The 15,304-nt window shown below is 42.1% G+C and overlaps 1 protein-coding gene across 2 annotated transcripts in view; it reads right to left on the bottom strand.

Annotated features, from left to right (window-relative positions):
• Nucleotides 1-15,304, bottom strand: part of hydin (HYDIN axonemal central pair apparatus protein) — a 915,145-nt gene that overhangs the window by 267,356 nt on the left and 632,485 nt on the right. For both annotated transcript variants that reach the window (XM_043707374.1, XM_043707375.1), the window contains 2 exons: nt 14,196-14,404; nt 1,569-1,697 (listed from right to left, as the gene is read on the bottom strand). In XM_043707374.1, coding sequence (XP_043563309.1) covers nt 1,569-1,697; nt 14,196-14,404 — 338 coding nt within the window. The remainder of the gene's footprint in view (nt 1-1,568; nt 1,698-14,195; nt 14,405-15,304) is intronic.

Genomic DNA, 15,304 nt, shown 5'->3' with positions numbered 1-15,304 from the left:
GTTTCCACACTGTAAGTAATCTAATCTAATCTAAAACATTGCGACCGTAGGCTGTACCATTGACTTTCATCTTACAAAATACTTTAAGTTTCTTAATGGCAGAATGTTGGCAAAGCTCCTGTGTCTACCTTGGCTTTAAATGCTATTCTTGCTCAGAAATACAAGGTAGAATCAAACAGGAGCCTGAGTTATAGGGAGTGGCTGGCCAGGATAAGAGAATAAGAAGTGACCTTATTGAGGTGCATAAAATCATGAGGGGCATAGATAGGATGAATGAATATAGCGTTTTTCCCAGGGATGGGGAGTTGAAAAGTAGAGGGTATAGGTTGAAGGTGAGAGGGGAAAGATTTAAGAAGGACCCGAGGGGCAACTTCTTCACACGGAGAGTGATGCATCTATGGAATGGGCTGCTAGAGAAAGTGGCTGAAGCAGATACAATAGCAACATGCATAAAACATTTGGATAGGTACATGGATGGGAAGGGTTTAGAGGGATATAGACTAAATGCGAGCAATTGGAACTAGCTGAGTGGGCACCATGGTCAGCATGGACTAGTCTGAGCCGAAGGGCCTGTTTCCATGCTGTTGTACTCTATGACTCTGTGAGCTGTGGCAGGGTCAGGCAAGAAGTCTGGGAGTGTCACATAGCATCTGTTTTTGCACCTGCCAAATGGTGAGGCGAGTTTATCATGAGACAGCGACAAGTTGACAATTGAGGAGGAGTATTGTTTGTTAAGTACCTTGTTAATATTCAGCTACATAACGTACGAAACCTGCTGAACAAGCTAGATGTTGAGAATCCTTCACATGTAAGTCATAGTGGATAGCTGGCAACTTTGGCTCACCAATTGCTTGAAACAACATTCATGTTAGACACCAGCCTCTATCATCTTAGACTTGCAACAATAAAAGTGTTAGAACATTAATCTTGGGAGGAGGCGGGTACTGTAGCAGAGATAGGGTGAGAATGAAGTATAGGAGAGATGATGGTACTTACACTAGTGGAGCGTTGAAAGTCATTGACCTTTCTTTCACATTGCTGTGCATTCCTCCAGATGGCTGAGATTGTATTGTCTTGGGTGCTAACCTCAGACCGGGCTAGTGTGTTCTTGGATCTGGCATGATTAGTTTAGTGTGCAAGCCAATTAAGATGCTAACCACAATTCTACAGCCTAATGGAAGACAGTTAATCACAACATGGGAGGATTCAATTTAGCACAAATTCCCTTGCCTAGGAAAAGGTCAAGAACAAAATCAGCTCAAACCATCAGCTGGAGACTCCTCTGTTAGAAAATAAGAGAGTTCTGGGAGTTGGGTAACAATGGAATTTAGCTTTGCTGTGATGTTGTCCCATGATCAGGAAAACTAGCAACACCCATGATCTCAGTCCATAACTGAAGATTAGTCACTGAAATTAATCATTAGAGGTTTTAAAATATAACTGTACCCGATAAGTATTACTGCCTTTGTTACGAGGATAGAGGGAAGTGGAAAATCGCTTTTTGGTATCCTATTATATGAAGTGATACAGCGAATGCAGTAACATTCCTGGACAGCACCGTATTGTACCTGCAATCTCTCCGCCAGAAGTTCTACCATCACATCTTCTGGTAATTGACAGTTCATGAGATTTGCCTCTCCGATGAAGCTTGTGGTGATGCTCAAAGGCTGCTGCATTCCCGGGCCGATTACAGACATCTAGGGATTTCAGTAAATATCTAAAATTACTTGCAATCAGAAAAAAAACATATTTCCTCATAAATGCTACAATGTTAACATTTAGCAAACTTTGACCTTAAACGTTTGATATTCTAATCACGTAACAGAAATAGAATAGAAGTTAAAACTGGGAGTCAGGCTTGGAGAACTTTTAAATGCTCTGAAGAAGTGTATGTTTGGAATAATTTAAGATAACGTTATAGCTGAAGTGAAAGAACAATTGCAAAGCTGAATTAGGTGGCCACAGACTAGATCAGATGTTCAGTTTGTCATATTTGAATTTTTGATAATGTAACAAATACTTTGTGAAACTACAGTGGTTGTCATGGTGTACACGGACTTTCAAAAGATATTTAATAAAGTGTCACATATTAGACATGCCAGTAAAGGTGAACCCATAAAATAAAAGGGAAAGCTGAATTATAGATACAAAAGTGGCTGAGTGAGAGGAAACAGTAGTAATGAATGGTTATTTTTCAAACTGCAAGTGTGCATAAAGTGTGCTCCCTCGCAGTTTTTACTGAGATCCCTTCTCTTCCTGGTGTATTTTAAAGACATTTTATTAAAAATGAGACTTGGGTGCACAAATGTACAATTTTGAAACGAGAAGGTGACACAAACCTTGGAAGCATTTGAACAGTGAGGACACTAATAGATTCTCAAGGGATACAGGTTGATGAAACGAATGGACACATGGCAAATGAGTTTCATCGAGACAAATGTGAAGTGGCATGTTGTGGTCAAAGGGATGACACGAAGCATAAACCTTAGCATTATGTTCTTTGTTTTGTAAGAACAGCGAGACCTTGGGCACAATGTGCATAAATCATTGAAGATGGCATGGCAAGTTGAGGAAATTTGATTTGATTTATTATTGTCACATGTACCAAGATTGAATGAAAAGTGTGCTCACCAGACATATTATACCTTACGTAAGTCATTAGGGTACTAGAACAGAATGCAGAATATTGTGTTAAAAGAGGTTTTTTTACAAAGATGTATAGGAAACAAAAGCAAGGAAGTTCTTTTGAAAATTCAAAAGATTCTGATTTGGCCACAATTAGTGTTTTACATAAAACTTTACCAGCATGTGTCTTTTACCAGAAGGTTGAAAGGAGATTATGATAGTTTAGACACAGTAGTTAAAGAGAAACCATTTCCATTGGTGAAAAGGTCAAAAGCCAGACAATGGTGATTGGCAAAAGAAGCACTGTCTTGTGAAAAACTTTTATGGCAGCAAATATTTGGGATCTCTGGAATGCACAGCCTGAGAGGCTTTCAAGGGAAAGCTATCAGTGCTTTTGAGGAAGCTCAGAGGAGAGCTTCAGAACATAGAACATTACAGCGCAGTACAGACCCTTTGGCCCTCAATGTTGTGCCTCAATCTGAAGTCCATCTAGCCTACACTATTCAATTTTCATCCATATGTCTATCCAATGACCATTTAAATGCCTTTAAAGTTGGCGAGTCTACTACTGTTGCAGGCAGGCCGTTCCACTCCCCGACTACTCTCTGAGTGAAGAAACTACCTCTGATATCTGTCCTATATCTATCACTCCTCAATTTAAAGCTGTGTCCTTTCATGCTAGCCATCACGATCAGAGAAAGAAAGACTCTCACTGTCCACTCTATGTAACCCTCTGATTATCTTCTATGCTGCAATTAACATACCCCTCAACCTTCTTCTCTCTAACGAAACAGCCTCAAGTCCTTCACCCTGTCCTCGTAAGACCTTCCCTCCATACCAGGCAACATCCCAGTAAATCTTCTCTTATTACTTTCCAAAGCTTCTACATCCTTCCTACAATGCGGTGACCAGAACTGTACACAATACTCCAAGTGAGGGTGCATCAGACTTTTGTTCAGTTGCAGCATGGCCTCATGGTTCCGAAACGCAATCCCTCTACCAATAAAAGCTAATGCACCGTATGCCTTCTTAACAACCAAACTTTCAGGGAACTATGTACATGGACACTGAGGTAGAGTCTTAGAGTCATACAGCATGGAAATAGACCCTTCGGTACAACCCGTCCATGCCGACCAGATATCCCAACCCAATATAGTCCCAACTGCCAGCACCCGGCCCATATCCCTCCAAACCCTTCCTATTCATATACCCATCCTGATACCTTTTAAATGTTGCAATTGTACCAGCCTCCATCACTTCCTCTGGCAGCTCATTCCATACACATACCATGCTCTGCATGAAACATTTGCCCCTTAAGTCTCTTTTATATCTTTCCCCTCTCACCCTAAACCTATGCCCTCTAGTTCTGGACTTCCCCACCCCAGAGAAAAGACTTTGTCTATTTATCCTATCCATGCCCCTCATGATTTTATAAACTTCTATAAAGGTCACCCCTCAGCCTCCGATGTTACAGAGAAAACAGCCCCAGCCTATTCAACCTCTTCCTATAGCTCAAATCCTCCAACCCTGGCAACATCTTTGCAAATCTTTTCTGAACCCTTTCAAGTTTCATAACACCCTTCCAATAGGAAAGAGACCAGAATTGCATGCAATATTCCAAAACTGGCCTAACCAATGTCCTGTACAGCTGAAACATGACCTCCCAACTCCTGTACTCAATACTCTGACCAATAAAGGAAAGCATAGCAAACGCCTTCTTCACTATCCTATCTACCTGCGACTCCACTTTCAAGGAGCTATGAACCTGCACTCCAAGGTCTCTTTGTTCAGCAATGCTCCTAGGACCTTACCATGAAGTGTACAAGTCCTGATAAGATTTGTTTTCCCAAAATGCAGCACCTTGCATTTATCTAAATCTGCCATTTCTCAGCCTATTGGCCCATCTCATCAAGATCCTGTTGTAACTTTCTTCGCTGTCCACTACACCTCCAATTTTGTTGTCATCTGCAAACTTACTAACTGTACCTCTTATGCTCACATCCAAATCATTTAAATAAATGAAGAAAAGTAGAGGACCCAGCACCGATCCTTGTGACATTCCACTGGTCACAGGTCTCCAGTCTGAAAAACAACCCTCCACCACCATCCTCTGTCTTCTACCTTTGAGCCAGCTCTGTATCCAAATGGCTAGTTCTCCCTGTATCCCATGAGATCTAACCTTGCTAACCAGTCTCCCATGGGGAACCTTGTTGAACGCTTTACTGAACTCTATATGGATCATGTTCACGCTCTGCCCTCATCAATCCTCTTTGTTACTTCTTCAAAAAACTCAATCAAGTTTGTGAGACATGACTTCCCACGCACAAAGACATGTTGACTATCCTTGCCTTTCCAAGTATATCCTGTCCCTCAGGTGTACCCTAGAACTCTGTGGGATCCTAGAGAAGTGATTGCTGGGCCCCTTGCTGAGATATTTGTATCATTGACAGTCACAGGTGCGGTGGCGGAAGACTGGAGGTTGGCTGATGTGGTGCCACTGTTTATGAAAGGTGGTAAGGACAAGCCAGGGAACTATAGACCAGTGAGCCTGATGGCGGTAGCGGGCAAGTTGTTGGAGGGAATCCTGAGGGACAGGATGTACAGCAACACTCCCGAGGACCTGGGTGCTGAACAAAGAGACCTTGGAGTACAAGTTCATAGCTCCTTGAAAGTGGAGTCGCAGGTAGATAGGATAGTGAAGAAGGCGTTTGGTATGCTTTCCTTTATTGGTCAGAGTATTGAGTACAGAAATTGGGAGGTCATGTTGCAGCTGTACAGCACATTGGTTAGGCCACTGTTGGAATATTGCATGCAATTCTGATCTCCTTCCTAGAGAAAAGATGTTGTGAAACTTAAAAGGGCTCGCCCTGGGGATTTATCCACTTTTATGTGTATCAAGACATTCAGCACTTTCTCCTCTCTAATATGGACATTTTTCAAGATGTCACCATCTATTTCCCTATATTCTATATCTTTCATGTCCTTTTCCACAGTAAACATTGATGCAAGATCTCTCTGTTCATCTACACTACCAGGAATCTTACCATTAATCCAGTACTCTGTATTCCTGTTACTCCTTCCAAAGTGAATCACCTCACACTTTTCCACATTAAATTCTATTTACCACTTCTCAGCCCAGCTCTGCAGCTTATCTATGTCTCTCTGTAACCTACAGCATCCTTCCGCACATCCACAAATTTACTAACCCATCCTTCTCCGCCCTCATCCAGGTCATTTATAAAAATGACAAACAACAGTGGCCCCAAGATAGATCCTTGTGGTACACCGCGAGTAAGCGAGCTTCAGGATGAACATTTCCCAACAACCACCATCCTATCATCTTTCAACTTGCCAATTTCTTATCCAAACCACTAAACTACCCTCAATCCGATGTCCCGTATTTTGTGCAATAGCCTACAGTGGGGAACTTTATCAAACACATTACTGAAATCCATATACACCACATCAACCGCTTTACCCTCATCCACCCGTTTGGTCACCTTCTCTAAGAACTCAATAAGGTTTGTGGGGCATGGCCTACCCTTCACAATATCATAGCGACTAGCCCTAATCAATTTATTCCTTCCTAGATAATTACAAATTATAATCTCTTATAACCTTTTCCAAAACTTTACCCATAACTGAAGTAAGGCTCACTGGTTGATAATTACCAGGTTGTCTCTACTCCCCTTCTTGAACAAGGGGACAACATTTGCTATCCTCCAGTCCTGTAGACAATGACGACATGAAGATCAAAGCTAAAGGCTCTGCAATCTCCTCCCTGGCTTCCCAGACAATCCTAGAATAAACCCCATCCAGCCCAGGGCACTCATCTATTTTTTAAATTTCCAGGATTGATAACACGTCCTCCTTGTGAATCTCAACCTCTACTAGGCTAGTAGCCTGTATCTCAGTATTTTCCTCAACAACATTGTCTTTTTCCAGTGTGAATACTGACGAAAGATAATCATTTAGCACTTCCCCTACCTCCTCGGTTTCCCGCATAGGGAAAGGGTAAGTTGTTTTTGCAAAGTTAATACAGACACAATGCCACTTTCTATCCTGCAACCATTCTATGATTCTATATTTTATTTCATCAGCCCAATAAAATATTTTTTGGTAATTTGGAAAATTGCATTCTTAAGTTAGCACCCTGAAGTAGCCTAAGGAATGTTCAACCAGTTATTTTTAGTGGTGCCACACAGGCCAGATGGATTTGTCTATTCTGAAGAAAGGTCATTGGACTCAAAATGTCAACTCTGTTTTCTCAGATGCTGTCAGATGTGCCGACGTTCTCCAGCAAACATTGTCTTTGTTCCAGATTTCCAGCATCCACAGTTCTTTCATTTTTGACAATATCGTGCCTTTAAGAGATATGTTTTTGTCCTGCTTCTCTTCCAGAGGGGTATTTTCACAGTGATGCCAAAACGTCTCCTTCAAACAGGCAGTTGATAAATAGCATTGAGTTCTCTCTGGGTGCTTTATTTCAAGGAGGAGAACTTCAACGTTTCAAGCATGAGCTCTTCAACAGGAATGGGTGGGGCGGGGGGACAGGCAAGGGGGCTGAGAGATAAATGGGAGGGAGGTGGGGCTGGGGGGGAAGGTAGCTGGGAATGCAATAGGTAGATGTAGGTGGGGGTGAGGGTGGAGCAGATAGGTGGGAAGGGAGATGGATAGGTAGGACAGTGCAAGAGGGTGGTGCAGAGTTGAAAGGCTGGATCTGGGAAAAGGCAGGGCAGGGAAAATGACGAAACAGGTGAAATCAACATTGATCCCGTGTGGTTGGAGGGTCCCAAGGCAAAGATGAGGCATTCTTCCTCCAGGTGTCAGGTGGCTAGTGTTTGGCGGTGGAGGAGGCCAAGGATTTGCATATCCTTGGTGGAGTAGGAGGGGGAGTTAAAGTCTTTGGCCACCAGGATGGTGGGGTTGTTTAGTGCATGCGTCCCAAAGATGTTCCCTGAAACGTTCTGCAAGATGCTATCCTGTCTCCCCAGTGTAGAGGAGACCACATTGAGAGCAATGGACAAGTAGATGACATGTGTGAAAGTACAGGTAAATGTCTGTTGGATGTGGAAGGATGCTTTGGGGTCTTGGATGGAAGTAAGAGGGGAGGTGTGGGCGCAGGTTTTGCACTTGTGGTGACAAGAGAAGGTTTTAGCAATGCAGGGAGGGTTGGTGGAGGGTGCGGACCTAATTCGGGAGTCGAGGAGGGAATGGTCTCTGAGGAACGCAGATAGGGGTGGGGAGGGAAATATATCCCTGGAGGTGGGGGACTGTTTGTAGCTGGCAGAAATGGTGGAGAATGATGCGTTGTATCCTGAGTTTGGTGGTTGAAGGTGAGGATCCGGGAGGGGGGGGGTTCTGCTGTTGTTGAGAGTGGAGGGGTGGGGTTCAAGGGCAGACGTTCAGTAGAGGAGATGCGCTGGAGGGCACCCATGACTACGTGGGATGGGAATTTGCAGTCCCTGAAGAAGGAGGCCATCTATGATGTTCGACGATGGAACTGGTCTTCCTGGGAGCAGATGTGGTGGAGGTGGACGAATTGGGAGTAAGGGATAGCGTTTTTGCAGGAGGCAGGGTGGAAGGCAATATGGTCCAGGTAGCTGTGGGTTTGAAGTATATGCCCGTGTTGAATCGGTCGCTGGAAATGGAGATGGAGAGGTCCAGGAAGGGGAGGGAGGTGTCCGACATGGTCTAGTTGAACTTTTGACATTTCAAGCATAAGCTCTTCATCAGGAATGATGGGAGGCCATGGGCCCAAGGGGTCTGAGAGAGAAATGGGAGAGGGGGTGGGACTGGGGAGAAGGTAGCTCGGAATGTGATTGGTAGATGAAGGTGGGGGATGATAGTGATAGGTCAGAGTGGAGGGTGAAGTGGATAGGTGGGAAGGATAGGTGCACTGCCCTCTTGAACAGCCCTACCTGTCCATCTTCCTTCATCCCACCCTTCATCTACCTAACGCACTCCCAGCTATCTTCCTCCCAGCCCCAGCCCCAGCCCCAGCCCCACCCACCTCCTATTTATCTCTCAGCCCCCCTTGAAGCCCTCCCAACTGCCCACATTCTTGATGAAGAACTTATGCTCGAAACGTCGACTCTCCTTGGATACTGCCAGACCGGCTGTGCTTTTCCAGTGCCATACTTGTCGAATCTGCTTTTTTTCCCCAAGTACGAGAAAAGAACCATGAGTAGGTGGGGTCATGCTCATGCAGCCTCAAAAAAGACCTTAGTTTTGCTTTCAGTTAGTTGGTATTTTTTGCTGACTGTTAGAAGTGAAAGATTGAGTTCTCTGCTGACACAGTGAAGTCTTAGACAGTGAGGCTTCCTCTTAAAAATCAAAGGGGGCAGATTGTTTATTTCGGTGTTACTTTTTACTGGACTGGAGAGAGAGAGAGAGAGACAGCATGTGAGAATCATAACTGTGTGGCTGAATTACCTTTGTCAAATATGTGTTTAGGAGATTCTGCCTATATTGGAACAGTTGATGATTACTGGTTAAATAATACATTATCTTGTTAGGTATTTCAATAAAGTTATGCCAATTCTTATTTTTGTTGTATTTTAACTATGCTGTAAGACTAAATTGTGTGTTGATTAAAGCCCTGTGGTGGGCTAATCAAATCTCATCTGGGACACAGCACTTTACACTTTCCTTTTATCCAAATATAAAACTTAGGATGTAGGCTATTTCCATGAAATACTTTGAGGAGCCTGGTCCATAATATATTTCAAATCGATGAAATGGGAAATGTTTTCCTCTACCTTGGAATGATAAGAATATAAAAGGGATGTTCGAAGTACTTTAGCGTTGAAATGCTCTGCTGAGGTTTATGATGCACTGGTGACAGTCTGGGAGGTGGGAAGACTGATAAAATAGTTCAGGAAGGTGGTAGTTGTGATTGTTAACTACTTGCCGCCATGTAATTTCACTGGTGGTGGGAAAGGTGCTTGATAGCACAGCTGCTTGGACCCCAATGGAGACATTTAATTTTCTACTGGTATTTTGTTAGCTGCTGAAAGGTCAAAATTAACGTTTGAGTCCAGTGGCACTTCTTCAGAACATACAAAACCATGTGTAGCATTACTTAAAATAACTGTTTTATGTTCCTTATGCCTCCAAATGGTGCAAACTTAAGAATGCAATTCTCCAAATTTGTTAGGGTTCTCCGATGAAGTGACCAGGAAAGTTGACGAAGCAAGCCAGTAGGCATAGTTCATATGGATTTCAGTAGGGCCTTTGATAAGATTCTACATGGTACGCTGCTCTGGAAGGTAAGGTTGCATGGAATCAAGAGGGAGCTGGCAAATTAGAGACACAATTGGCTTAATGGTAGTAAGTAGAGGATAGTCGTGGAAGGATGCTTGTCGGACTGGAGGCCTGTGACTAGTACAGTGTTTCAGGGGTTGGTGCTGGGCCCATTACTGTTTGTTATCTATATCAATGACTCGGATGAGAATGTACAAGGCATGATTAGTAGGTTTACAGATGACACTAAAATAAGTGGTATTGTGGATAGTGAGGAAGGTTAACAGATATTGTAGCAGGACCTTGATCAGCTGGGGAAGTGGGCCACGAAATGGCAAATGGACTTTAATATGGATAAATGTGAGGTCTTGCATTTTGGAAAGTCAAATCAAGGTAGGAGTTTCACGGTGAATGGTAGCGCCTTAAGGCATGTAGTGGAACAGAGGGACCTTGGAGTTCAGGTGCACGGTTCTCTGAAAGTGGAGTGACAGGTAGACAGGGCAGTGAAGAAGGCTTTTGACACACTGGCCTTCATCAGTCAGGACACTGAGTATAGAAGTCATGTTGCAGTTGTACAGGTCGTTAGTCAGGCCGCACTTGGAGTATTGTGTTCAGTTTTGGTCACCTTGCTAGAGGAAGGATATTTTTCAATTGGAAAGAGTGCAGAAGAAATTTACAAAGATGTTGCCTGGACTCAACTGTCTGAGTTATAGGGAGAGGCTGGACAAGCTCAGACATTTTTCTTTAGAGCGTAGGAGGCTGAAGGGGATCTTATAGAAGTATAAAAGATCATGAGATACATGGATAGGGTGAGTGCCCTCAGTCTTTTTCCCAGGGTTGGGAATCAAGGACTACAGGGCATCAGTTTAAGATTAGAGGGGAAAGAATAAAAGGGAATCTGAGGAGCAACTTTCTTTACAGAGGGTTGTACACATATGGAATGAGCTACCAGCGGAAGTGGTTAAGGCGGGTACATAAACGTTTAAAAGGCATTTGGACAAATATACGGATAGGAAAGGTTTAGAAGGATATGGGCCAAGTGCAGGGTAACGGGGTTAGCGTGGATGGACATTTTGCTCAGCATGGACCGGTTTGGGCCAGATGGCCTGTGTCCGTGCTGGAGGCCTTTATGACTGTAAATGCTGGCAGGTTCTGGGGACATCCAGAGGGACAGTCCTTTTCAAGTTCTCTTTACCTCAAGCCTATCTGCAAGTACACCATTCTCCCCACACATTCATACCCAAACTTCTTGAGTTCTACTTACACCAAATAGATAGACCAACAGTGCTGCTGGACCTGTGGTTACTAACTCTTCTCCTAATGGGAACTGTTTCTCCTTATGTACTCAATCATAATCTATTCATTTTTGAACATCTCTATTAAATCTCTCCTGAACATTATCATTGAAGAAGACATGGGCCTGTTTACGTGCAGTACAACCCATTTAATCCTAAATAATTCTATGTTATAGCCTCCTTTTGCATAGCAGGGTTCATGACCTTTGAGGATTCTAACCTCCCTGAGTTTTCAAAAACAAATCCTGTCAAAATGAGATCATGCATTCTCCTTAAAAACTTTTACTTTAGCCTGTCTCCAAGGAATACGTTGGTGATTAAAACCATAAGTGGATGCATTGGAGGGGAATGAGAGATTTAAAAATTGTTTCTCAGTGACACTCAGCTAACTCCTGTGGAGTTAAAATTCCTGACAAAGGTTAAACGAATATCTTCAAAAATATTCAAAACAAGGATGGATGAGCGTCAATATGGATTTGAGCAATGCTCTTGAAAAGGTTACACTTAGTTTTAAAAAAAAATCCACAGCATCAAACTGCATGCAAAACTTGTTGAGTGGCAGGAAATAAAGTGTAATGTTTGAAATAATGTTGTAATGTTTATTGACATTAGAAAGCTGCTTCCAGTAGGGTTCTGCATGACTCAGTAATAGATCCCTGGTTTTTAGACCTAAATGTAGGGGTATGATCAAGACTTCTGCAAGTAACACAAAAATCAAACTTATGGTTGCCAATGACGACATTTATTGACTATGGGAAGATATCATTGGCAAAAAAGTGGCAAGTAGAATTCAATCCAGAGAAATGTGGCGTGATAGATCTGAGGAAGTCAAACAAGGCATAGGGATATAAATAAGTGGGAACACTCTACAACTCACAAAATGCATACCTTATTAGTCAGGAAATGGAACTGATGGTCCCAGTCAACATGGATTCATTAAGGGGAAATCATATTTGATAAATCTTCTGTAATGTTTTGAGGAGGTGATCAGTACAGTAGACAGGGTGAATCAGTAGATATTGTGTTTCTGGACTTTCACAAGACTTTTCACAAGGTTCCACACAAGGAACAGCTTTAAGGAAAATTAAAGCTCATGGCATCAGAGGTAGTGTATTGACATGGATATGGAAGTGGTTAGCAGATAGGAAAGCAGAGAGTTGAAACAAATGGATCCTTTTCAGAGTGGCAGGTAGTGACAAGTGTAAGGCTCAGTGCTGGGACCTTAGCTGTTCACAATATACATTAACGATTTGGAGGAAGGAATTAAATGCAATATCTCCAAATTTGCAGATGACACTAAGGTGGGTGGCAGTGTGTGCTGTGAGGATGATGCTTAGAGGCTGCAGGGTGACTTGGACAGGCTGGCTGAGTGGGTAAATGTGACGTTACCCACTTAGGTCACAAAAACAGGAAGGCAGATTATTATTTGAACAGTGGCAGTTTAAGAAAGGTGAGGTGCAATGAGACCTGGGAATCAATGTGGAGCAGTCGCTGAAGATTGGCATGTAGGTGCAGTGGGTAGTGAGGAAAGCTGGCCTTCAGAGTGAATCAATTTGTGTATCGGAGTAAGGATGTCTTGCTGCAGTTATCCAGAGTTTTGGTGAGGCTACCCCTTGAGTATTGAGTGCAGCTTTGGTCTCCAAGTCTGAGAAAAGACATGCTTGCTATTGAGAGAGTCCAGCAAAGGTTCATCAGACTGATTCCTGGGATGGCAGGACTGACATTGAGGATAGACTGGATCAACTAGGCTTATATCTGCTGGAATTTAGAAGAATGGGGAGGATCTCATAGAAACATATAAAATCCTGGTGGGACTGGGCAGGCTAGATGTGGTAAGAATGTGCCTGATGTTGAGCAAGTCCACACTCTAAGAATAAGGGGTGGCCATTCAGGAATGAGATGAAGAAGAATTTTGTCACTCAGAGTTTTGAACCTGTGGAATTCTCTTCCACAGGAAGCTGTTGGGGCCAGCTCATTAAATATATTCAAGATGGAGCTGGATATGGCTCTTATAGCTAAAGGGATGAAGGGGTATGGGGAAAGGGCAGAAATAAGAACTTGAGATTGCATGATCGTATTGAATGGTAGTGCAGGCTTGATGGGCCAAATGGACTACTCCTGTATCTATTTTCTATGCTTCTATAGTTTCCAACATGAAATGTTATTCTGAAACTGGACAGAATTTGCTTAATGATCTTGTGTGCAAAGAGTTGAAACAAATGGATCCTTTTGTTGAGGATTGGTAGTTGAGCTCACAGTGTGGTGCATTTCTGCATTTGGAAGGTACATGTATCAATATGCTTGCAGGCCTGTTCTTCACTGACAAAAGGAACATTACTCAAGCTATGCCTGTTTCAGTTCAACAAAATAGGGAGCAACCATTCTCTGGTTCATTCTCAAGATAATGTCTTGACCAATCAGAGTCACCTGCTTGGTTCAAAATTTAAAATTCAAAGTTTAACAGTTAACTGTCATTCATCATCTAACTGGTGCATTCCCCATTGCAATGCCTCGACCAGTCAGAATCATCTTGCCAATTGATCAGCACCTTTCTCTCACTGTGAAAGTTTTATTTTCCCTTAACTTTGATATTTCTAACAATTTGTCCTGGCGAGTGCAAGACAAAAACTTTTGGCAAAATATATGTTTTTCAGAATACTCACAACTTTATTATAATGTTAAAAATAAAGTTGCATTAGTTCTACTGGATCACATGGCTACTCTCTCATTAGAAGTGATCTTTTAACCTGACAGGCACCATGCTTCAGGTGAGGGAAGAGGTTGAGAAGTAGTGTCCTTCATGGTGACCTCAGCTATTGCAAGAATTGAACATGCAATGTTGATATCGTTCTGCATTGCAAACCAGCCTTCCAGCCAACTGAGCTAACCAATCCCTACTATAATGTTAGTATGTCAAATGTTAATTAAAGCAATAAAGCTGATTCAGCTTCTGGTTACTCTAATTTGGTAAAAACATTAAAACAAATCCTTTACACCAAGTATCTTTATATTAATGTATCAGTACTCTACCTGTGAAGTTACGACGTCATTTTGCTGCTTCTGGATATTATGACTTGACTTTAAAGTGTTCATGCTACTTTTACGATGAATGGCTGATGAGAAATGTGGAAGTTTGAACTCAGAGTTAGGGCTTCCATCAGGTGTTTGTTTATTTGTTTCATTAACAGTTGTACCTCCAATTCCAATTGATGAATATCGCGTGACTGCACTTTGTGACACTGAAATAATAAATGATCACATTTGATAGCAGGGAGACATCTCAAAACTTTTATGATCCAGACAAATATTTGTAAATGCCTCCTGTTTTCCTTCTATAGAAAAGTATAGCTGACTTTATAGTTCTTTGGATGTGAAACAATATTCAACCATGAAAGCTACAGAATCAATCCTCCAAGACATTTTTTAACTGGGAACAAGAATATACTCACTTTACTTTGTGACAAAATCTTGCATTGTGTTTACTTTTTAATCTATGATTTTGTACCTCGAACCTAAGATGGTGCTATGAATGACAATTTTGCAAAGTTTTCACTGTACTCGTAGCCCTGTACTTGAGACAATAAAACCTAATTCTAATTCACTTATTGTCCTGAAATGGTAGTTCCACAGTGGGACATGGCACAAAACAGGGAATACTGGGGCCTTGTAAGAAAGGTACAATGTCAATCATGATTGATTTAAATGTGCATATAGACTATATTAATCAAATTGGCAAGGAGACCTTCAGGGGAGAGTTTGTTGAATTTATTAGAGATTATTTCATGGAGCAATATGTTGGGGAATCAATCATGGATCAGGCTGTTCTGGATTTGATATTATCTAATGAAGGGGAGTTAATCAGTGATCTCATAGTAAAGGATCCACAAGTGAAGACTGATCATAGGATGCTAAGATTTCAAATTTAGTTTGATGGTGAGAAACTAGAGTCCCATGCTAGTGTTCTGGAGTTAATCTAAGGGAATTACTAGACAGGAAGACAAAAAGGTAAGACAGTTGATGAGCAATGGTAGATCCTTAAGGAGATATTCAGTTCCTTACATTTCACAGAAGAAGAAAGATTGTATTTTAATTGTAAGGTAAAAACATCCATGCCTAACCAGGACGTTAAAGATAAAGCT

Source organism: Chiloscyllium plagiosum, chromosome 17 (assembly GCF_004010195.1).
Source record: "Chiloscyllium plagiosum isolate BGI_BamShark_2017 chromosome 17, ASM401019v2, whole genome shotgun sequence".
NCBI lineage: Eukaryota > Metazoa > Chordata > Chondrichthyes > Orectolobiformes > Hemiscylliidae > Chiloscyllium > Chiloscyllium plagiosum.
The sequence above is the reverse complement of the archived record's forward strand: the minus strand, read 5'-3'. Positions and strand labels throughout refer to the sequence as shown.